This window comes from Mobula birostris, chromosome 12 (genome assembly GCF_030028105.1).
Source record: "Mobula birostris isolate sMobBir1 chromosome 12, sMobBir1.hap1, whole genome shotgun sequence".
NCBI classification, from domain to species: domain Eukaryota; kingdom Metazoa; phylum Chordata; class Chondrichthyes; order Myliobatiformes; family Myliobatidae; genus Mobula; species Mobula birostris.
In genome coordinates, this window is record NC_092381.1 from 29,610,447 (window position 1) to 29,635,988 (window position 25,542).

The window sequence follows — 25,542 nt, forward strand, 5'->3', positions numbered from 1 at the left end:
GAGAGTCCATAGGTTCTGGAAACAATTCAGTATTGAGTTGAGTGAAGTTATCCACACTGGTTCAGGAGCCCAGTGGTTGAAAGGTCATAGTTGTGCCTGAACCTAGTGGTGTGGGACCTAAGGCTCGTGTACCTCCTGTCTGATGGCAGCAGTGAGAAGAGAGCATGGATATGGGAGTCCTTGACGATGGATACTGCTTTCTTGTGGAAGCACCCCTTATGGATTTTCTCAATGGTGGTCATGAGTAATTATGCTGTAAAGTTGGAAGTAAAGGCAGTGATTTTTCTGTGTATTTTTTTCTGATTTAGGTGGGTGATCTGGACACGCTGAAACAGTCGTCACGACTTGTTCACTACTGTGCCACGCCATTGTTGTTTGATCCCATTTTCAGGCAGCAAATGCAGGCAGAGCAGCAGGTTGGATCTGAAGGAAAGGTACGTCTGCAATACATGTGCTTTAAATGTATGCTTGTATTTGGGGCAATTTGAATCTGAGTAGGTGACTAGTTTGTATGCTCTGAAATGACTAGGAAGAGGGAAGATCCAAACCTTCAGAAGTGGAATAAAGGTTGAACTTTGTGGGGGGGGGGGGGGGGAGTGTAATGTATTGGGATGAAGAACGTAAACAGAGAAAAGAGAAACTTGAAAGAATGAATGATTAAGTCAAATGAAAGAAATCTGGAAGATTGTAAAGGGACGGCAAATGTTGGAAGATAGATAGGACGGTACTGTATTAAAAAAAATAACTGACCTTGTCTGAGCTAAAACTAATTGTGTATAAAAGATCAGCCATGCCTAAAACAAGTCACCATCTGTTAGAAATCTAGAGTTTGCTGAAGCAAAACATGAGTCTCAAGTGCCTTGAGAGGCAATGAGCATCTGCCAGTACATAAGCATTGCCAGACTTGAGAGTCGCATTACTTTAACCATTCCTATATTGTTACTTTCAGCAGGATGCCTGTGTGTGGTGTAGAGTTGTATATTTGCTGTGAAGTTAGGACATTCTGAATATTCCTTTAATTATTTTAGTTATCCATGGTGATTGGATAGATAATGGAGGCATACTCCTTGAAAATAAAAATCCAAAAAGAAACAGTTGATCTTGTGCAGATTGTCCCAAGTAATATTGCTATTTAAATGGCCTTCTCTGAAAACTATCACGTTGTGTACTGAATAGAAGTTTATTTCAGATAGGCCAAGATGGATGTTCTGAATGCTTCTCCTGTCCATGTAACTGTATTAATATGCTATTTTCACTCTGACACAAGTTTAGCCGGTATATAAAAATAACGTTTGTGCTCTGTTGAGTCATGTAGGATAAGTGAGCGAGCAAAGTGGAAAATATTCCGTCTGAAAGAAGCTATATCAGTTCTGATCTGGACATGTTTGATATTGGTTCAGTGTATCTGAAACATGGAGCTGTTCATTGCATTGAACAAACAGTGCTCATCTTGGTGAACTTAAATAATCAAGATATATTGTTTTCATCAATACTTGTTGAATTATTGAGCATAATATTTTAGACAAGTTTTGATGGAGCCCAAAATCATACCAAAGAAGTATTTATTTGTTGTTGCCAGAATTTTACCTATATGAACATCCTCTGGTGTTTAAGGTGGTATTTTTTTTATCTGCTTCCTTTTGAAAGCTTTGACATTCATTATAGATATATTAATTTATTCAGTAGCATTTGCCTGAATTACTGTTTATTTGAAATGAAAATGCAGAAAGTAATGCTGTTGCTTGGCTATTGCTATTGCCTTCTCAGTTTAAATAGCTTTTTTATGCTTATTATTAGTTAAATTGCATGATAAGATTTAAGTTTTTGTTCCCCACCTTTTTTCTCTGCTATGTTATTCTGAGTAGTTTATATGTATAGAGTTCTTTTCTCACATTCTCTAACCTATGATTGTTCTTTTAACCCAAATGGGGTGCAATATGCATTCAGATTTCACAAATTGGAATTGCCTTAGGCAATATCTCCTTTAAAAGCTGTGTGTGTTCTTACCCTGCTAACCTTAGTTCATTCCATTTCTCATTATATTCATTTGAATTTGCATATAAACTATAGATTGATTTAGTTACATACATTTTTATGTGAATTGCACTCCCTGTGAAGTGACTAAGAATTGCATTAAACATGAATTAACACTCTTCCTTTGTGTTCTCCAATTATTTTTCAAATGCATAACTAGCTAATAGAGTGGATTCCGGTTAATTGGGCCATTGATTAAACAGGTCAACTGTTTATTTGAGACAACCCTTAAAGAACAAACACTAATGCAGAAAATAGCCATAATTCCCTTCATTTATTTAGGATGCTATGCCGCTTAATTGGGACAGAAGACAGGAAATTGTATGAAGATAGTCCATTGTCTGCACTGATTTTGTTCATTTATACTCAATCAAAAGAACATAGCAGCCTACTCTGGATGAATTCCGTCATCGATAACTATTAGGAACTAAATTACACAGCCTTATAGTACTGTGTTCTAATTTATTCTGTATTTCATTTAAATACGTAATTTGTTACTCAGTTTAAATGATTGTTTTTTTGTATACCTTTTTAATTATTTCCATGAAACTTAGGCTAATTGGGTCAGTTGCTTAATTGGGCCAAAATGTGCCCCAACTCGTTGTAATTACTCAGCTTGAGACCTCTCCTTGTTACTTCTACCTTCCTTTTTGTACTGAGTTTAACCCTGCTTCGTCACTGGATTGATTTCTTTATCTACTCTACCTTATTGTGTTAACCTTGCCCATTTGATTCATTACCTGTTTTTGACCCTATCTTTATTAAACCACTGATCACCTAACATTTCTTCTTGTCTTTTCTGTCACCTAACACTGCAACCAGTTCTCTTTCCTCAGTCATTTAGTTAGTTGCAGTGCCAGCAACATGATGGAGGGTGTCCTCAGTGTGAATCTGAGAGTTTCTCTCCAAGGACTATGCATAATCTACTGACGCTGTTATGGGCAGGTGTATCTACAACAGATAGATAGGTGTGAATGAAGTCATACCGATTCACATGTGCATTCTCTCATTGTGTTCCTGTGTCATTTAGTTATGTTCTTTAGTTTTGGGCCACCTTGTTGCTTGCTCCCAAACCTCTTTTGGTTGGATGTTGAAGAACCTCCCACCTGAGAATACACTCATTCTGTGCCCTTGCTAATTACAGTATACTGATTCATTAGCTGAGAAATCTCTATGTGTGGTAATCAGCAGGTTTCCTTGACCAGCCTCCAAGAGGACCACAGCCTCCTCAGAGCATTTGGAGGCTTGCGTGCCTCAATGACCCAGAACTATGTTGGCTAGAGTCAGGACCTTATGCTTTGGTTCTTGGTAGGATCACCCATGCCAAACAGATCAAAGGGAGAGGCCAAACTAAGAGTGGTCCACCGGTCCTCCAGGTTAAGGGGTTCAGCTCAGGGCTAACAACCCTGACTGCTCAAAAGAAATTGTTACAGAAATAACAATGATGAAAAATACCTTCATTGCTGCCCTAAGCACCCGTGGTGTAATAGGCAGTAAGTAAGTTCCTTGACCAGGTTTAACATGTCTTTCTATGTGCCATTAGTTTGTTGTTTTAAATACAGGAATTTACAAGAGTTTCATGTAGGAACCACTCATGCCCAAAGCTAATTTTCTTTTAGAACTTCAGTCAATCCTTCATCTCTGTCAGCATCATTCTCTGTCTTATAGTTTCTATAAGATCAAAATAATTTAGAACCTGGAATTGGAAATAAATTTGTGGCTTCCGTTCCACATGATTTATCAAAGGGTTTATAGAAGCAAAAATAAAGTACATTCTAGCAACCTTTTTATATATAACATTCTTGCAACAAAGAATGTTTGTTGTGGCTATCTGTCCTTCACTAAATTGGTTTACTCTTTTAGACCAAAAGACATTGGAGCAGAATTAGGCTATTCAGCCCATCAGGTCTATCCTAAACACAAAATAATCTGCAGATGCTGGGGTCAAAGCAACACTCACAACATGCTGGAGGAACTCAGCAGGTCGGACAGCATCCGTGGAAGAGATCGGTCGACGTTTCGGGCCTGACAAAGGGTTCCGGCCCGAAACGTCGACCGATCTTTTCCATGGATGCTGCCCGACCTGTTGAGTTCCTCCAGCGTGTTGTGAGCCCATCAGGTCTGCTTTGCCATGCCATCATGGTTGATTTATTATCCCTCTCAACCCCATTCTGTCCATAACCTTGGACGCCCTTACTAATCAAGAACCAATCAACCTCTGCTTTAAATATAACCAACGATTTGGCCTCTGCGGCTGCTGTGCCAATGAATTCCACAAATTCACCACCCTCTACTAAAGAAATTTCTCTTTATCTCCTTTCTAAATGGACGTCCTATTCTGAGGCTCTCCGCTCTAATCCTAGACTCTTACAATGTAGGGAACATACTCTCCATCCAGTCTATCTTGGCTTTTCAGTATTGGATAGCATTCAATGAGACCTCTCGTCATTCTTCTAAACTCCAACAAGTACAGGCCCAGAGCCATCAAACTCTCCTCATATGTTAACCCTTTCATTCCCAGAATCATTCTTGTGAAACATTGGAAGGATGTAGAAGCATTGGAAAGGGTACAGAGGAGATTTACCAGGATGCTGCCTGGTTTAGAAAGTATGCATTACGATCAGAGGTTAAGGGAGCTAGGGCTTTACTCTTTGGAGAGAAGGAGGATGAGAGGAGATTTGATAGAGGTGTACAAGATAATAAGAGGAATAGATAGAGTGGATAGCCAACGCCTCTTCCCCAGGGCACCACTGCTCAATACAAGAGGACATGGCTTTAAGGTAAGGGGTGGGAAGTTCAAGGGGGATATCAGAGGAAGGTTTTTTACTCAGAGAGTGGTTGGTGCGTGGAATGCACTGCCTGAGTCAGTGGTGGAGGCAGATACACTAGTGAAGTTTAAGAGACTACTAGACAGGTATATGGAGGAATTTAAGGTGGGGGGTTATATTGGAGGCAGGGTTTGAGGGTCGGCACAACATTGTGAGCCAAAGGGCCTGTAATCTGCTGTAGTATTCTATGTTCTATGAACCCCCTCTGGATCCTCTCCAGTACTAGCTCATCTAAAGCTCACTCCTACATGGTTTTTGTTATTTAACCTCCTCCTGAAACAATGCTGCTGATGTTAAGCCAAAAGATATGTAGTTTTCCTGATAAGGCTCGTTGGTTTTAATTTATAAAATAACTATGTTACAGTAATTGAATATTAAGTCCATATTTTCCCTCACTGAATGCATAGAGTGGCAATAATGACTATTTTCTATGCCTTACTGTTAATCATTTTTTTTCTTTTAAATGTTCTGTTCAGATGAATCAAAAAAAACATGCATACAATTTCAAAAATGAGTTTCTGTCTCCAATAAGTGTGAGTTAAAGCATCTTAGATGGAATATTTACTTTGGATCTTCATAAACAAACATTGTTTAAATCTCCCGGGCCACAGATAAATAAGGAGTTGTGAACTTTTTGGCAAATGTCTAGATTTTTTTAAAAAAGATCAAGACAAATTTGCAAAAAGTTTATATAAAATCACTTCGACCAGCTAGGATTTCTGTGTGCTTCTAACGTAGAGCAAGAGGATAAGACATGAGAAAATAGGACCAATCAAGTGTGTAGACAGGACAGCCCGGAGGGCTTGTCTACAGAGGCCATATGGGTGGAGCTGAGGAATGGGAAAGGTGTGACCACACTGATAGGATTGTATTATAGACCACCCAGTAGTCAGAGAGAATTGGAGGAGCAAATCTGTAGAGAGATAGCAGACCGTCGTAAGAAACAGTAAGTTGTAATAGTAGGGATTTTAACTTTCCACATATTGACTGGGACTCCCACACTGTGAAAGGGCTAGATGGCTTGGAGTTTGTCAAATGTGTTCAGGAAAGTTTTCTAAATCAATATATAGAGGTACCTACAAGAGAGGATGCAATACTTGATCTATTAGGGAACCAGACAGGTCAGGTGACAGAAGTATGTGTAGGCGAACATTTTGGGTCTAGTGACCATAATGTCATTAGTTTCAAGTTAATTATGGATAAGGATAGGGCTAGTCCTCGAGCTGAGGTTCTAAATCGGAGAAGGGCCAATTTTGTGGAAATGAGAAAGGATCTAGGAAGAGTGGATTGGGATAAGTTGTTTTCTGGCAAGAGTGTGTTCAGTACGTGGAAGGCCTTCAAAGACGAAATTTTGAGAGTGCAGAGTTTGCATGTTCCTGCCAGGATTAAAGGCAAAGTTAACAGGCATAGGGAACCTTGGTTTTCAAGGGATACTGGTGATCTGGTTAAGAAAAAGAGAGAGGTGTATAGCAGGTATAGGCAACAAAGAACAAATGAGGTCCTTGAAGAGTATAGAAAATTTAAGGAAATCAGGAAGGCAAAAAGAAGACATGAAGTTGCTTCAGCAGATAATGTGAAGGTAAACCTGAAAGGTTTCTACAAGTATATTAAGAGTAAAAGGATAGTAAGGGACAAAGTTAGTCCCCTAGAAGATCAGAGTGGTCGTCTATGTGTGGAGCCTCATGAGATGGGGGAGATCTTAACCAGTTTTTTTGCATCAGTATTTACTCAGGAAACTGGCATAGCGTATGTGGAAGGAAGGGAAACAAGCAGCAGTGTCATGGAACATATAGAGATTAAAGAGGAGGAGGTGCTTGCTGCCTTACAGCGAATAAAGGTAGATAAATCCCCCAGGCCTGACATGACATTTCCTCGGACCTTGAGAGAGACGAGTGTAGAAATTGCAGGGGCCCTGGCAGAAATATTTAACATGTCCTTAGCCACGGGTGCAGTGCCAGAGGATTGGAGGGTAGCTCATGTTGTTCCGTTGTTTAAAAAGGGCTCCAAAAATAAACCAGGTAATTATAAACTGGTGAGCCTGACATCAGTAGTAGGTAAATTATTGGAAGGTGTTCTGAGAGATTGGATATACAAGTATTTGGAGAGCCAGGGGCTGATTAAGGATAGTCAGCATGGCTTTGTGCGTGGTAGATTGTGTTTATTGAATCTTGTAGAGTTTTTCGAGGAGGTTATCAAGAAAGTAGATGAAGGAAAGGCTGTGGATGTTGTCTACATGGACTTTAGTAAGGCCTTTGACAAAGTCCCACATGGGAGGTTAGTTCAGAAGGTTCAGACTCGAGGTATCCATAGAGAGGTTGTAAACTGGATTCGAAATTGGCTGTGTGGGAGAAGACAGAGAGTGGTAGTGGATGATTGCTTCTCAGACTGGAGGCCTGTGACTAGTGGTATGCCTCAGGGATCTGTGCTGGGACCATTGTTATTTGTTGTCTATGTCAATGATCTAGATGATAATGTGGTAAATTGGATCAGCAAGTTTGCTGATGATGCTAAGATTGGAGGCATTGTGGACAGCGAGGAAGGCTTTCAAAGCTTGCAGGGGGATCGGGACCAACTGGAAAAATGGGCCACAAAATGGCAGATGAAATTTAATGCAGACAAGTGTGAGGTGTTGTAGTTTGGAAGGACAAATCGAGGTAGGACATACACAGTAAATGGTAGGGCACTGAGGAGTGTGGAGGAACAAAGAGATCTGGGAGTTCAGATACATAATTCCCTGAAAGTGGCGTCACAGGTAGACAGGGTGGTAAAGAAGGCTTTTGGCATCCTGGCATTCATAAATCAAAGTATTGAGTATAGGAGTTGGGATGTTATGGTAAGGTTGTATAAGACATTGGTGAGGCCAAATTTGGAGCATTGTGTGCAGTTCTGGTCATCGACTATAGGAAGGATATCTGTAAGATTGAAGGAGTGCAGAGAAGGTTTACTAGGATGTTACCGGGTCTTCAGGAAGTGAGTTACAGGGAAAGATTGAACAGGTTAGGACTTTATTCCTTGGAGCGTTGAAGAATGAGGGGGAATTTGATACAGGTTTACAAAATTATGAGGGGTACAGACAGAGTAAATGCGAGTAGGCTCTATCCACTTAGATTAGGAGAGATAAATACGAGAGGACATGGCTTTAGGGTGAAAGGAGAAAGGTTTAGGGGGAACTTCTTCATTCAGAGAGTGGTGGGGTTGTGGAACGAGCTGCCATCTGATGTGGTAAATGCCGGCTCACTCTTAAGAATAAATTGGAGGGATACATGGATGGGAGAGGTCTGGAGGGTTATGGACTGGGTTCAGGTCATTGGGACTAGCGAAATAAGGTTTCGGCACAGACTAGAAGGGCCAAATGGCCTGTTTTCTATGGTTCCAAGTGTGACAGTGAAAAAGTGTGTATGGAACCGGAGGAGGTAGGGAAGATACTTAATGAGTACTTTGCTTCAGTATTAACTGCGGAAAAGGACCTTGGCAATTGTAGGGACTGAAAAGCTTGAGCTTTTCATTGCGACATTTGGAAAACATCAAATTAGATAGGTCACTGGGACCGGATGAGATGTACCCCAGGCTACTGTGGGAGGCAAGGGAGGAGATTGCTGAGCCTCTGGCAATGATCTTTGCATCATCAATGAGGACCGGAGAGGTTTCGGAGGATTGGAGAGTTGCAGATGTTGTTCCCTTATTCAAGAAAGGGAGTAGAGGTAGGCCAGGAAATTTCAGACCAGTGAGTCTTACTTCAGTGGTTGGTAAGTTGATAGAGAAGATCTTGAGAGGCAGGATTTATGAACATTTGGAGAGGAATAGTATGATTAGGAATAGTCAACATGGTTTTGTCAAAGGCAGATCATGCCTTATGACCCTGTTTGAATATCTTGAGGATGTGACTAAACGCATTGATGAAGGTAGAGCAGTAGATGTAGTGTTTATGGATTTTCAGAAAGGTATTTGATAAGGTACCCCATACAGGGCTTAATGAGAAAGTAAAGAGGCATGGGATCCAAGGGGACCTTGCTTTGTGGATCCAGAATTGGCTTGCCCACAGAAGTGGTTGTTTGACGGGTCATATTCTGCATGGAGATCGGTGACCAGTGGTATGCCTCGGGGATCTGTTCTGGGACCCCTTCACTTCATGATTTTTTATAAATGACCTGATGAGGAAGTGGAGGGACGGTTAGTTTGGGGGTGTTGTGGATAGTGTGGAGGGCTGTTTGAGGTTACAGCGGAACATCGCTAGGAAGCAAAATTGGGCTGAGAAGTGGCAGATGGAGTTCAACCCAGATAAGTGTGAGGTGTTTCATTTTGGTTGGTCAAATATGATGACAGAATATAGTATTAATGGTAAGATTCTTGGCAGTGTGGAGGATCAGAGGGATCTTGGGGTCCAAGTCCATAGGACAGTCAAAGCTGCTGCGCAGGTTGATGGTGTGGTTAAGAAGGCATACGGTATATTGGCCTTCATCAACCGTGGGATTGAGTTCAAGAGCCGAGAGGTAATTTTACAGCTGTATAGGACTGTGGTCAGACTGCACTTGGAGTATTGTGCTCCGTTCTGGTCACCTCACTACAGAAAGGATGTGGAAACCATAGAAAGGGTGCAGAGGAGATTTACAAGGATGTTGCCTGTGCTGGGAAGCATGCCTTATGAGAATAGGTTGGGTGAACTTGGCCTTTTCTCCTTGGAGCGACGGAGGATGAGAAGTGACCTGATAGAGGTGTATAAGCTGATGAGAGGCATTGGTCATATGGATATTCAGAGGCTTTTTCCCAGGTCTGAAATGGCTTAACACAAGAGGGCACAGTTTTAAGGTGCTTGGAAGTTGGTACAGAGGAGATGTCGGGTGTAAGTTTTTTACGCAGAGTGGTGAGTGCATGGAATAGGCTGCCAGCGATGCTGGAGGAGACGGATACGATAGGGTCTTTTAAGAGACTCTTGGATAGGCACATAGAGCTTAGAAAAATAGCGGGCTATGGGTAACCCTAGGTAATTTCTAAATGTTTGGGACAGCATTGTGGGCCGAAAGGCCTGTATTGTGCTGTAGATTTTCTATGTTTCTATAAGGATGGTAACTGATTTTCTCACTGAATCATGAATAAGAGATTCTATGGGAGATTGATGAGGTAGATCATCATATTTTTCCAGTGGGAGAGTCCAGAACCATGAACAGGGTCTTAAGATTGAGATTAAGAAAAATCTTTTTTTTTTTTGAACCTCTGGATATCTCAATCTCAGAAGGTTATTAATGCCAAACTATTAAGTATGTTCAAGTATAGATAAATTCTTGCATTACAGAGAAGTCAGAAGTTATAAGGACCAGTCAATGGATCAGCCATGATTTATTAAAAAGCGAAGCTGGCTCATGGAGTTGTGTATCCTTTTCCAACTCCCTTTTCTTATATTGTTTCATTTTAGAGAAATTCAATGTACATTGTCAACGAAAATAAAGAACTTCAACTCATAGACCTTGTATCTTTTGAGAATCCAAAAGCACTTAACAATTTGTGAATTGCTTTTGAAATGTAATGTTATATTATAAGAATGGATTTCATTTTTGTGAAATGCTATGCAAGAGATAGCAAAATATAAGTCCTGTTGCAGTGAAGGGTGAGTAGCTTCATAAAGAGTTCTTTAGCAATGGAAAAATAAATTACATGAGCTTGAATGGCTTTTGGATTTGCTGAATTCGGATGCTGTAAGATTTCTTCAACTTTTCATTTATGGAAAGAATTTGAATGTAGGTGCAAAAGAACTCCTGTCAATTTTAAATTAAAACAAGTTTGTAAGAGGATGTAGAGTGTCAGATGCAGTGCATTTATTTATTTATTCATTTATCTGGTGATAGAGCGTGGAATAGGCCCTTCCAGCTCCTCGACCTCGTGCCTCGCAACACCCGACAGCCTGATTTTTAACCCTAGCCTAATCACAGGGCAATTTACAAAGACCAAGTAACCTACCTGGTATGCCTTTGGACTGTGGGAATGGGAGAACCTGGGGAAAATCCACTCACTCCATGGGGAGGATGTACAGATTCCTTACAGAGGACGCTGGGATTGAACACCTAACTCCAATGCCTCTGAGCTGTAATAGCATTGTGCTAACTGCTATACTGCCACGGCACCAAGTTCAGTACAGGGCTATGTTTTTCAGTGTTAACTGTAACTAAGTGCTAACACTCTTACCTCTCATTCAAACAAAAGCAATAAAAAAATTGGGTCTGTACTGTATTGTTAACCTAGGTTGTTTGTTGAATGCTGTTCTACAGATAATCTAAGTTAATGATGCTCAGAGCCAGTGTTGTAATGCATATTTTGCAGCTGCTGCATATCTGCTGCAGTGTTAAGCCAAATTTTCAGATGCCATAAGAAAATCCAAAAGTATTATTTTGAGAAAGGGGTTTCAAATTTCCTGGTCAATTTTTAATCTTGAACCGATACTACCAAGAAGAATATTTGGTTTTTTTTGTATATTGCTTACTGACTGAGGACCCAATGTGTGCAGATTAATTGCAGCATTTCCCTTTTCTTTGAAACAGTGGCATTGTTTCAGAAATATCTCTTTGACTTTCATTTCATGCCAAGGTTGTAAAGTATAATACATAGAAGTGTGTTTTTTTTTCTCCTGATGTCCTATTTTAATGTAAAGATGGACTGTGATTTTCCTCGTCTTCATAATTTTTGGCTTTTTGTTTTTCTTCTGATCACTCTCTCACTCTCTCACTCTCTCTTACTCTCACTCTCTCTCACTCTCTCTCACTCTCTCTCACTCTGTCACTCTCTCTCACTCTCTGTCTCTCTCTCACACTCTCACTCTCTCTCACTCTCTCTTACTCTCCTACTCTCTCTCTCTCTCACTCTCTTTCTCTCTCTTATTCTCTCTCACTCTCTCTCTCTCTCACTCTCTCTCTCTCTGTCTCACTCTCATTCTCTCTCACTGTCTCTCACTCTCTCTCTCCCTCTCTCCCACTCTCCCACTCTCTCACTCTCTCTGCCTCTCTCCCACTCTCTCCCACTCTCTCACTCTCGCTCACTCTCTCTCACCCCCTCTCACTCTCACTCTCACTCTCACTCTCTCTCTCTCTCCCTCTAGAAGCGTCATCGTTCAAACGACTCCGCAGCGTCAGGAAGAGACCGAAGCCACAGCAGTGATTCTGTGGAAACAATGCCTTTCAGGCTCAGGGAAGACCAGTGGCTGGCCGAGATTTCCAACGCGTTCATGCAGCAGTATATTCAATACCTACAGAGCATGGGATTTATCCTTGTGCAGGTCCGCCCACCCTCTCCTACAAGAAAGTAAGAAATAAATCACTTTGGTACAAGCCGGCAGAATTGTAACACGAAGTGTCACGTAACTGAAACATTGCATTTACTGCCATCTCAATATGACCCATTTAATTAAAGCTGATTTACCTTTGCTTTCCATTGATGCTGACGGTCTACAAATGTGTGTGCACTTTCATTCAGAACATTGAATTGATACTTTCAAATGACTTAATCAATATAGTATCTGTCCTCATAATATATAGAAATGTGTAAACAGTACATTGCACTAAAATGCTCAATATAATTCAGTTATTTAAGTATTGAGGAAAGTAAATGATATTGTAAATATTCTTAGTGCAAACCAAAAGAAAGCAATTTTCCATCGGCTCTTCCTTGTCATGTTTTTATTGAGTAATGGAATGAAATAAATTATGATAATCTGTGGAATGTAGTTAAGCCTGAATGGTAGAATTGATAAGAAGAGGACCAAAACAGGTAGCTTCTTTGAAAAATTATTTCAGCCCAATTGCATTCAAAATACAATCATAAGAATTGTTTAGACACAGAAGGCCATTTCACCCTAAGAGTCTACATTAACTCCTTTCTGAACATCTCATTATTCTTTCCCTGTAACAATGCAAATTATTCTCCAGCAAATGGCAAACCAATTCTCCTTTGAAAGCACCAATTGATTCTGTTGCACTATCCAACCACCAATGAGTTTCATATCACAGCTACCCTCGTTTCAAACAAAATATGATTTGCTCAAGGAGAAATGATAACTGGTGCTTGTTCAAGGTACAGAGAGGAATAGTTACTGGGGCTTCTGAAACTGGTATGAATTACCAATTGTGCTCTGTTAATTTATAAACTTCATTTGTGTTGAAAGCCAGGATTTCCCATTAAATCTCCATGACAAAAGAATGTTTACATCATTTCAGTTCCAGTTTGCTATTGCAATTGTTATGTCTTGCAGCTTATACCATCTGCTGTTAATATTAATATACTTGTGTGTGTGTGTGTGTGTGCATGTGTATTTATTTATATGCGTGTGTGAGATATAGTTTTCATGTTCTATAATATACAGCATCAACATTTGGTAATGATATGGGCTAAATTTCTATACCACTATCTCCAGCTTTTTATAAGGAGTAGCAATCATTTTTTAAAAATTCCTGAACTTTTTTTTTTGCTGGATTCTTTGTTTACAATTTAATTTTTAAAAATTTGGAACAGTTCATTCTAATCTATTAATAATATAATTTGTGATATTTCAGCTTTTTTCTGCTCAAGCTGGTGTGACCCCTCTCCCCCTCCCCCCACCCACAAGGAGCTGTTTGATTTTAATTTACTAGACCAGATTACTCAGTTTTTCAGTTCATTTTTCAGGATGTAGCATCTGTTGGTTGCATTCTCGAGCACTGGCATCTATTTCCTGGGAAATCCGATATTTATTGCCCATCCCTGATTATTTCCAAGAAGATGATAGTAAATCCCTTGAACCATTGAAGGGTTCTCCCACAATGTGCAGATGAAGGGTTTTGATGCAAAAAAATCGACTTGTCTATTTCTATCCACAGGTGCAGCCTTATCTGCTGAGTTCCTCCATAATGTTGTTGGGGAGCGAGTTCTGGTATTCAGACCCAACGACAATGAAGGAACTGTGATCTATTTCAAGTCAGGTTGCTGTGTGAATTAAAAGTGAACCTGCAAGTGGTGGTGTTCCTAAACATGAGATTCTGCAGATGCTGGAAATCCAGAGTAACACACACAAAATGCTGACGAAATTCAGCAGATCAGGCAGCATCTCTGGAGAGGAGTTAACAGTCATTTTGGGCTGAAATATTGACTGGCATTGTTATACATCTTTGCCCTTTTTGGTGGTAAAAGTTGAAGATATGGAAGATGTTATTGAAGTAGGCTAGGCAAGTAACTATAGTTATTGTAAATGGTACACTAAAGACTCAGTTACTCAATTAATACAGGTTGTTCTCTTGTCTTGTACTATTTACTTCCCCCTCTTTATGGTCACACTGCACTTCCTCACTATATTGGCAAATCCAATTTGCCAAATGTGATTTCTGCAACATTTTTCTCTTTTGTCCCCTGCTTACTGTGTTGTATTGAAAGATAACTTTACCCTTGCCAATGGACCACTTCAATTTTATTCCAGCAGTTTATCTCACTTTCAAATAAAATGTTGCCACTGGTCAGGTTTTGTGGCTATTTGTAATACAAATACCCTTATCACATTTGTGACATTTTTTTTCAGTTTGGGAAGAACGCGGCCAGTGGATTCAAGATCTGCAACTTCTGTCCATAAGCAGAAAAGTGATGATAGTCCAAAGGTGAGCAGCGGAGAATATTCAGATCATTATTTGTTAAGTCCTAGAATAGTTGTAATGGTGTTAAAGAGGAGTTGCTCCGAGTCATTGAACATCATCAGTTCTGTTACGAAACAAATGGCCACATTTTCATTCTAAGTAGGTTGGAAATTTCTATGAAGTAACAGAGAAATACCATATGAGTTGATAAAATATTCGTTCATTAATATTGCTGACTGTCATTTTTAGGCTTCTTAAATTGCAATTTTATGACCCATGACTTCAGTATCATTCTCACGACTTGATGATAGCCAGGAATCACAGCATGGTTTCCTCCCACTGGCTTTTTAGACCAACTGGAGAGAATGCTTGTACTGAAGCAAGAATAATATATGCAAATTAATGGGAAAGTTGATTTTAATTGAGGCGTTTGCAACACTGCAATAGTTGGAAAAGCATTTCAAAAAGAAAACCAAAATGCATAAAAAGCTACTCTTGTATCACCAAGTCTCACTGTAGGTCAAAAAATGGGAAGATATTTTATTGTAAGCTTCATTTTTGATCACATTCATAGCACAAATAAAATGAATGGTAACGATTGATTTTGGTCTGTCTTACTGATTGGAGCTTCCCAAGGATATAATTGGCTGCAACTGATACATTGCACGCCTTTGATACATTGCAGACATCCCATCCTGAAAAACTCATTTCAGGGAGGTAGCACCACCACCCCAGCTTGTTCTCTCTCAAAAAAATCAATTTCCAGGATATTATATATAATTTGTGGGCGTCAGGGAACCGCTATCAATATGCAGGAGACTCCCGGAACTTCCGGGAGAGGTGGGATGTCTGACGTTGCCTTTGAACCATCGAGGAAAACAGACCTCAAGGCAATAGCCCAAAAATTTTTGCTGTCCTCAGATTCCATCCCAGCAGGGTAGCACACACAAAGTTTCACCAATTGCTGCATGGAAATGTAGTTAATCTGTACTGCCAGAGACATCTTGCATCTTGTTGACATATATTTGCTTCAGTTTTCACTTGCATCTCAAAGGCCTGTAGCCTGGTTATCTGGGACTGTAAAATGCTGCTTGTTTATAGGTGAGTGTAAAATCTGGTTGAGATTTAGACAGAATTAGAAATATAGATAGAGTAAAATAATAGTATTATTGAAGAAATATGACTTATGATCAGTATAGACTCTAAGTTGAAGGGCTTAGTTCCATGCTGTTTCTCTGTATGACTCTGAGACACTGATTTCCTGTTGTAAATCAATATCAGGTTGGCTCCAGCATCAGTCATAATGTCACCACATGTACAATATGCAGGTGTTTAAAGTTATCAGTCAACATGCCAGTATTCATCACTTTCCATAGAGCAGCAGAGGGAGCATCCCTGGTACTGTCCCACATCTGGGATTCCTTGTCATCTCTCATCTCAAAGGTGATGCCAATTTCACCACCATGTGCGTAGCAGTTCTAGCCATCAGAATGTTATTGAAAAGCTGCAGTGTACAGTGCATTGTTTTGATCAATGAGAACAAAGTAATCTCTGTAACTGCTCAGGAATGATGTAGATTTTAGTTCGAGGTACTTTTAAATAGAATTGGCATTGCAGTGTGTTGTAGAAGTCCTTCCAATGCTTACTTAATTGGCTGTGCAAGAATTAATGAGGATGGAAATCAGCCACGAGGACCAGAAACTTGCACCCTTGTATTTAATTCCTCCGGAATCCTGGATAGTTGGTTTCCTCTCAAGAAAAAAAATGCTTACAAGTTATTGACTCTTCTCAAATTCAGATCCTTTTCATGTATTACATGGCATCATATCATTAAAGCTAAGTCATGATCAGTACAAATATTATCTAATCCTCATATGGTAATTGCCAATTAGAATTAGACATGTTGAGCTCTGAAAACTTGCCATATTTCTAGTGACCCATTATAAATCATCCCAGATTGTGGGGCAGAAAGGACAAATGAAGACTAGTCAAATAGAATATATCTGTTCATCATCCTGTTCAAAACAAAATAATACACTTTGTTTTTAAAGTATACTTGATTTTGTTTCAGCATTGCTATATTGTTCTTTAAATTTCAAGTACTCACAAAAGCATGTGACATTTCAGTGCGGATACAGAAGCAACAATTAAGCCACTTATAATGATAACCAACTCCAAGGTAAACCTGAGGTTCTCTCCATGGATTACTGTGCAAATTGTGCTTCATGGTCTCTACCTTGTTTGCTGTATATCTGAATTACTTGATTATGCAGACTTGAGTCTAATCCAGACTTAATGAGTTAGGTGATTTCATCATTCCCACAGTTGGAAAAAGAGGCACCATTTTCTGGTTTGTTGCTGCAAACTAACTGGTCCTTTTGCCTCACTTTTGTTAAAATTGTACTGTACAGAACAGTTATCTTCCTAGTATTAAGCCCAGGGCATGCTGGAAAGGATTGTAATATTCACAGTAACTTAGTCACTTGATTTTACGCTCACTGGTCACTATTGGGTACCTCCTGTACCCAATAAAGTGGTCAATGAATAAAAGTTCATGCTCTTCTGCTGAGCTCATTCATTTCAATGTGATGTATTATTTTCTTATGTACACCACTGTCGTAATGTGATTATTTGAGTTATTGTCACCTTCCTGTCAGCTTGACCCAGTCTGGCCGTTCCTCATAGAGCCATAAAACACTACAGCACAGAAAAGGCCATTCAGCTCATCGAGCTTACGCTGAACCATGAATCCGCCGAGTCCCATCTACCTACACCCGGACAACAGCTCCCCATACCCCTACAATCGGTTCCTATCCAAATTTCTCTTAAATGTTGAAACTGACCCTGCATCCACCACTTATGCTGCCATCTTGTGCCACACTGTCACCACCCTCTAGGTGAAGTTCCCCCGCATGTTCCTCTTAAACATTTCACCTTTCACTCTTAACCTATGACCTCTAGTTATAATCTCACCTCAGCGGAAAAAGTCTGTTTGCATTTACACAATCTATATCCCTCATAATTATAGTCATAGTCATACTTTATTGATCCCGGGGGGAATTGGTTTTCGTTACAGTTGCACCATAAATAATAAATAGCAATAGAACCATAAATAGTTAAATAGTAATATGTAAATTATGCCAGGAAATAAGTCCAGGACCAGCCTATTGGCTCAGGGTGTCTAACCCTCCAAGGAAGGAGTTGTGAAGTTTGATGGCCGCAGGCAAGAGCGACTTCCTATGACGCTCTGTGTTGTATCTCGGTGGAATGAGTCTCTGGCTGAATGTACTCCTGTGCCCAACCAGTACATTATGTAGTGGATGGGAGACATTGACCAAGATGGCATGCAACTTAGACAGCATCCTCTTTTCAGACACCATTGTGAGAGAGTCCAGTTCCATCCCCACAACATCACTGGCCTTACGAATGAGTTTATTGATTCTGTTGGTATCTGCTACCCTCAGCCTGCTGCCCCAGCACACAACAGCAAACATGATAGCACTGGCCACCACAGACTCGTAGGACACCCTCAGCATCGTCCGGCAGATGTTAAAGGACCTCAGTCTCCTCAGGAAATAGAGACGGCTCTGACCCTTCTTGTAGAAAGCCTCAGTGTTCTTTGACCAGTCCAGTTTATTGTCAATTCGTATCCCCAGGTATTTGTAATCCTCCACCAAGTCCACACTGACCCCCTGGATGGAAACAGGGGTCACCGATACCTTAGCTCTCCTCATGTCTACCACCAGCTCCTTAGTCTTTTTCACATTAAGCTGCAGATAATTCTGCTCACACCATGTGACAAAGTTTCCTACCGTAGCCCTGTACTCAGCCTCATCTCCCTTACTGATGCATCCAACTACGGCAGAGTCACCCGAAAACTTCTGAAGATGACAAGACTCTGTGCAGGAGTTGAAGTCCGAGGTGTAAATGGTGAAGAGAAAGGGAGACAAGACAGTCCCCTGTGGAGCCCTAGTGCTGCTGATGTATACTTCTATCAAATCTGCCCTCAATCCTCTAGGGAATAAAGTCCGAATCTATTCAACTTTTCCCTATAACTCAGGTCCTCGAGTCCTGGCAACATCCTTGTAAGTTTTCTCTACACTCTTTTAACCTAATTTACATATTTTCTATAGGTGGGTGACCAAAACTGGACACAATACTCCAAATTAGGCCTCACCAATGTCTTATACAATTTCAACATAACATCCCAAATCCTGTACTCAATACATTGAATTTTGAAGCCCAATATGCCAGAAGTTTTCTTTACAATGCTATCTACCTGTGATGCAATTTTTAAGGAATTATGGATCTGTATTTCCAGCTCACTCTGTTCTACCACACTCCTCAGTGCCCTACAGCCAACCATATAAGACCTATTCCGGTTAGTCTTCCTCATCTGACCTCTCTCATTACCAAGACACATTCACCCAGAGAACTGCCATTCACTGGGTATTTTTTGGCTTTTGCCCCGTTCTCTGTAAGCTGTAGAGTCTACTGTGTGTGAAACTCCCAGGAGACCAGCAGTTTTTGAAATATTCAAACCACCCCATCTGGCACAAACAAGTATCCCATGGTCAAAGTCACTTAGATCACATTTCCTCCCCATTCTGATGTTTGGTCTTTACACAATTTTACCTCTTGACTATGTCTACATGATTTTATGCATTGAGTTGCTGCCACATGATTGGCTGATTAGGTATTTGCATTAATGAGTAGGTGTACCTAATAAAATGGCCACTGAGTGTATTTTTGAATTTTTTTTACAGAGCATGGATGGCTCGAGTGTAATAACCTATCATCTTCAAAGGGCTCTGCCAGGTGGAATAGTACTCATGGAGCTTGCTTTCCAGGTAAAGACAATGTGCTGTAACTGCAAAGGTGTCAGGCATCTTTCATATGATTTATAGTGGGGAAAAAACTTTTGTGAAGAAGTGATGAATTTGATTTATGTATGGGGGGGAAGAAGCAATCATTCTGAATGGGTAGATTCAGAATGATATAATGAATAATGTTTGATCATGTAATGATGAGTGGGGGTAGATTCAGATATGTAGCCTGCAGATGAAACAGATCAATTTTCATGTACTGCCAATCTGCAGTAGTTTATTGTGTTTCTTCACATGTGGGAATCAGCAGGAAAATTTTTCCTCCAAGTGACTCATTTAAGTTGGCTATCAAAAACATTGTAAATTTTGTATGTGCATGTATAATAATGGCTTCTCCTTATCCTCAATCATACTTTGCATTTTCACATTTGAATTGGTTTACATTTTAATAGAGTTGAAAAGGTCATAAGGGAGTCTTTATCAGAATCCTTCTCCAGGTGTACAGAGATTTCCTATTTCGGAGCCATCACAAAAGCTAAATGTCACAGACTGTGATCACACTATTGATTGATTTTCAGGCGAGCTGACTTGAATGAATGAAAACTTCTTCCAACTCAACATCAGTAAGATTGAAGTTTTTATCTTTTCCACCTGCCACAAGTACTTCTCCATGCCACTGATTTGATCCCTTTCTCCAGCTGTGGTGTATTATGAACCAGACTGTCGAGAGACTCACTGCTGGGAGCTTCAGTTCAACTTTTATGTCTTGTTCTTTGCAAAATGCCTGTAACAATCTTTACTCCTTCTGGCATAGATTTGCAATGGAAGGCCCTAGAATCAGCCAGGATCGAGCTAGGATCTCGGTACTGCTGCAATGTTCTAAAATCTCAGTGAAATAGTTCATGTAGTATTGTGGCATTCTGAAGTTTCTGTGTATCAGTCAGTGTGATGCTCTGGCATTCTCAGAGCATGGGACTCAATATAGTGTTAGAAATTCTGAATTAACTGGCTGTATTTAATAACTGTATCCCAGCATGGCAGTTACCTTGACTTAATGGTATTGAGGGTCCCTAATGCAATAACCGGCTCAATAATAATTAACAGGCAAATCTATGGTGTCTTCAACAGAAACTATATCAGATGCAATCATTGCCTAGAAGTAAATGACATTTCTCTCATGTTGATGGACTTGTTTCAGCTGAGTACATTATCATTTTATGTAAGTAGAGCATTGTGGTCTTAAGCTGTCCTGCTAGGGTAACTTATTGTATATAATTCAAAAAGAACATATTGCAGCTATTTCAAGAATTCACTTGCAACAGATACATCTGTCACATTTTTGGCAAATGAAATGTATTTGAGTATAGGACAGTACAGTCAGCAATAGCAATCTGATTGACACAGAACACTAGATGGCAACAGTGCCCTTCATTATTCAGAATTGAGGACCTTTTGGCAGCTCGAATTATTAAGTAATTAGAATATTTGTAATGTTGCATCCTTTGAGTCTTTTAAGGACTCGCAAATAGAATCAATGATATTCCATGTGAAATTTTGGGGATTACATTCATCAGTCACTGTTGTAAAATGCAAGAGCCATTCCCACAGCTGTACTTGCCTCCAAATATTCAGTCCATTAATAGAACTGGATGTCAAAGTAAATACAGATTGCAACTGATACTCCAGTGCATGATTTGCACACGGAAGGGCAGATCAATTTATTCCCCTTGTGAATCATTAAATATCCTTTAGAGCTCAGGTGACCTCTTGCAATGCACTCAACTGGCAGGTGCGAACATCAGCGGATCCAGAGCCCACCTGAAACATTTTATTTTCTGCCATCTAAATCACATTGTACAGCAAATCAAATGTCTTTTTTTAAATTAGACTATAAGACAAAGGAGCAGAAGTCAGCCATTCAGCCCATCGAGTCTGCTCCGCCATTTTATCATGAGCTGATCCACTCTCCCATTTAGTCCCACTCCCCCGCCTTCTCACCATAACCTTTGATGCCCTGGCTACTCAGATACCTATCAATCTCTGCCTTAAATACACCCAATGACTTGGCCTCCACTGCTGCCCGTGGCAACAAATTCCATAGATTCACCACCCCCTGACTAAAAAAAATTTCTTTGCATTTCTGTTCTGAATGGGTGCCCTTCAATACTTAAGTCATGCCCTCTCGTACTAGACTCCCCCATCATGGGAAACAACTTTGCCACATCCACTCTGTTCATGCCTTTCAACATTTGAAAAGTTTCTATGAGGTCTCCCCTTATTCTTCTAAACTCCAAAGAATACAGTCCAAGAGCGGACAAACGTTCCTCATATGTTAACCCTCTCATTCCTGGAATCATTCTAGTGAATCTTCTCTATACCCTCTCCAACGTCAGCACATCCTTTCTTAAATAAGGAGCCCAAAACTGCCCACAGTACTCCAAGTGAGGTCTCACCAGTGCCTTATAGAGCCTCAACATCACATTCCTGCTCCTATACTCTATTCCTGTAGAAATGAATGCCAACATTGCATTCGCCTTCTTCACTACCGACTCAACCAGGAGGTTAACCTTAAGGGTATCCTGTACAAGGGCTCCCAAGTCCTGTTGCATCTCAGAACTTCAAATTCTTTGTCCATTTAAATAATAGTCTGCCCGTTTATTTCTTCTGCCAAAGTGCATAACCATACACTTTCCATCATTGTATTTCATTTGCCACTTCTTTGCCCATTCTTCCAATCTATCCAAGTCCCTCTGCAGACTCTCCATTTCCTCAGCACAACTGGCCCCTCCACCTATCTTTGTATCATCAGCAAACTTAGCCACAAAGCCATCTATTCCATAATCCGAATGGTTGATGTACAATGTAAAAAGAAGCGGCCCCAACACAGACCCCTGTGGATCACCACTGGTAACCAGCAGCCAACCAGAATAGGATCCCTTTATTCCCACTCTCTGTTTCCTGCCAATCAGCCAACACCCTCTCCACGTATGTAACTTTCCCGTAATTCCATGGGCTCTTATCTTAAGTAGCCTCATGTGTGGCACCTTGTCAAAGGCCTTCTGAAAATCCAAATATACAACATCCACTGCATCTCCCTTGTCTAGCCTACTTGTAATTTCCTCAAAAAATTATAATAGGTTTGTCAGGCAGGATTTTCCTTTAAAGAATCCATGCTGAGTTCTGCCTATCTTGTCATATGCCTCCAGGTACTCTGTAACCTCATCCTTGACAATTGACTCCCAACAACTTCCCAACCACCGATGTCAAGCTAACAGGTCTATAATTTCCTTTTTGCTTCCTTGCCCCTTTAAATAGCGGAGTGACATTTGCCATCTTTCAGTCCTCCGGAACCATGTCAGAATCTATCGACTTTTGAAAGATCGTCGCTAATGCCTCCGCAATCTCCACAGCTACTTCCTTCAGAGCACGAGGGTGCATTCCATCTGGTCCAGGAGATTTATCTACCTTTAGACTATTCAGCTTCCTGAGTACTTTCTCTGTCATAATTGTGACTGCGCACACTTCTCTTCCCTGCCACCCTTGAGTGTCCGGTATACTGCTGAAGATATACTCGTTCAGTTCCTCTGCCATCTCCTTATCTCCCATTACAATTTCTCCAGCATCATTTTCTATCGGTCCTATATCTACTCTCACCTGTCTTTTACTCTTTATAAAGCTTTTTGAAAAAGCTTATAGTATCCTGTTTGATATTATTTACTAGCTTCCTTTCATGGTTAATCTTTTCCCTCTTAATGGCCTTCTTAGTTTCCTTTTGTAAGCTTTTAAAAACTTCCCAATCCTCTGTCTTCCCACTAAATTTTGCTTCCTTGTATGTCCTCTCCTTTGCTTTAACTTTGGCTTTGACTTCTCTTGTCAACCACGGTTGCATCCTTTTTCCATTCAAAAATTTCTTCTTTGGAATTACCTGTCTTGCACCTTCCTCACTTCTCGCATAAACTCCAGCCACTGCTACTCTGCCGCCTTTCCAGCCAGTGTCCCTTTCCAGTCAACTTCGGCCTGTTCCTCTCTCATGCCACTGTAATTTCCTTTACTCCACTGAAATACCGACACATCAGATTTTGGCTTCGCTTTTTCAAGTTTCACTGTGAACTCAATCATGTTATGATCACTGCCTCCTAAGGGTTCCTTCACCTGTTAGGAACTTGCAAATTTATTTAGAATCACGTTTATTATCACTGACATACCTCATGAAATCTAATGTTTTGTGGCAACAGTATAGCACAATATGTAAAAAATTAAATAGTTACAATGAGAAATATAAACATACAAGTGCAGAAAAGAGCAAAGTAATGAGGTAGTGCTCATGGGTTTGTGGACCATTCGGGAATATTGTGGAGGTGAAGAAGCTGTTCCTAAGACATTGAGTATGCGTTTTCAGGCTCCTGTACTTTCATCCTGATGGTAATAATGAGAAAAGGGCATGTGCTAAATGATGAGGGTCTTTAATGATGGATGGCACCTTCTCAAAGTAGCACCTTTTGAAGATGTCCTTGATGATGGGGAAGTTAGTGCCATCGATAGACCTGGCTAAGTCTGCAACTTTCTACTGTTTTCTTTTAATCCTGTGCATTGGAGTCTCTGTGCCAGGTGGTGTTGCAACCAGTCAGAACGCTCTCCATGGTATGTATGTAGAAATTCACTAGTCTTTGATGATATTCCAGTCCTCAAGTTCCTAAATGAAGTATTGCTGCTAGCAATGAGTATATGATACTCCGGGAGGAATTTTGTGGATTGCGTTTATATTCTGTCACTATTGTAAGTTGCAAAAGCATTGTCCATTATTTTGTTTTAGGACCAGTGAATAAAGTGCATTCATGTCTTTATTCTTCAGGGGAAAAAATAATTCTTTTTTCTATTCTTTCTGATTTCTAGGGCTGTTACTTCTGTGTGAAACAGTATGCCCTTGAATGCTCCCGGATTCCAATGGGACAGTCTGTCAACTCCCAGGTAACTTTGAGTGAAATTGAAGATATATTTCTATACCTTATGGTCATATTAAAATTTAAAGTAAGATTAAACTAACCTAAATTAATGAAGCTTTAAAAAAAATCAAGGCTACACAGCATAACTCTTAACAGATGGCTGTCTTTTTTAAAGCTACTTTAGATTATCTGTGAAAAATGTAAAGGCTGTTGCTTCCTGGTTGCTTCATTTTAAAACAGCATCTTAACCAGACATTGCTTGCTTAAAAATAGTTAATATTGCTGAGCTAAATTAAACCTAATAAGATATGTGGATCAGCCAGCAAACTGGACAAGATTTGGGATGGCCAGTATGTAGTCAAAATATTGAGTACAGGAGTTGGGATGTTATTTTGAAATTGTATAAGATATTGGTGAGGCCTAATTTGGAGTATTGCGTGTAGTTCTGGTCACCTACCTCTAGGAAAGGTATCAAAAAGATTGAAAGAGTACAGAGAAAGTTTTCAAGTGTGCTGCTGGGGCTTGAGGAACTGAGTTCTAGGGAAATGTTGAATAGGTTAGAACTTTATTCCCTGACGTGTAGGAGAATGAGGGGAGATTTGACAGAGGTATAAAAAATTATGCATCCTATAGAATAGGGTAAATGCAAGCAGATTTTCTCCACTGAGATTGGGTGAAACCAGAACTAGACATCATGGGTTAAGGGTGAAATTATTAAGGGGAACATTAAGGAGAACTTCTTAACTTAGCGGGTGGTGAGAGTGTGGAGCGAGCTGCCAGTAGAACTGGTAGATGCAGGTTCAATTTCAACATTTAAGAGAAGTTTGGATAGATACATAGATGGGAGCGCTGTGGTCTGGGTGCAAGTCAATGGGATTAGACAGAATAATAGTTCAGCATGGACTGGGTGAGCCGAAGGGCCTGTTTCTGTGCTGTATTGAATGGCATCATTGGACTTCAGGGTCTGTTGAGCTTCTCAAATCCATTAATTTTATCTATTCTTAATTTTATTTATTCCTAATTTTATTTCTTAAGTAGTGCAACATAGAATTTGGAACATTTGAGCATAAACTGACCATTCAAACTATTCAACTTGTTAACTACTTGTTCACCTTAAGCATTTTGTTCATGGCCACATCCAACCAGTAATCAACTTGTTGAGAAACATTAACAGCTAAGCAGTTTTCATAGTCCCATCAAAATTATTATTAAGTTATCACGATGCTGTTTGTCAATTAACTAAACTGAAGTTGAAGTAACCATTGGATCTGTCTTTTCTTACCATAATAATGGATTGCTTGAAGCTGTAGCAATGTATTGCTTAATACCA

The 25,542-nt window shown here is 40.1% G+C and overlaps 1 protein-coding gene across 1 annotated transcript in view; it reads left to right on the forward strand.

The window, feature by feature from the left end:
- The window catches only part of szt2 (SZT2 subunit of KICSTOR complex), a 270,175-nt gene that overhangs the window by 198,749 nt on the left and 45,884 nt on the right, over positions 1-25,542 (forward strand). Inside the window, exons 62-66 of the mRNA XM_072273538.1 lie at positions 309-434; positions 11,947-12,149; positions 14,392-14,467; positions 19,210-19,293; positions 24,163-24,237. Coding sequence (XP_072129639.1) covers positions 309-434; positions 11,947-12,149; positions 14,392-14,467; positions 19,210-19,293; positions 24,163-24,237 — 564 coding nt within the window. The remainder of the gene's footprint in view (positions 1-308; positions 435-11,946; positions 12,150-14,391; positions 14,468-19,209; positions 19,294-24,162; positions 24,238-25,542) is intronic.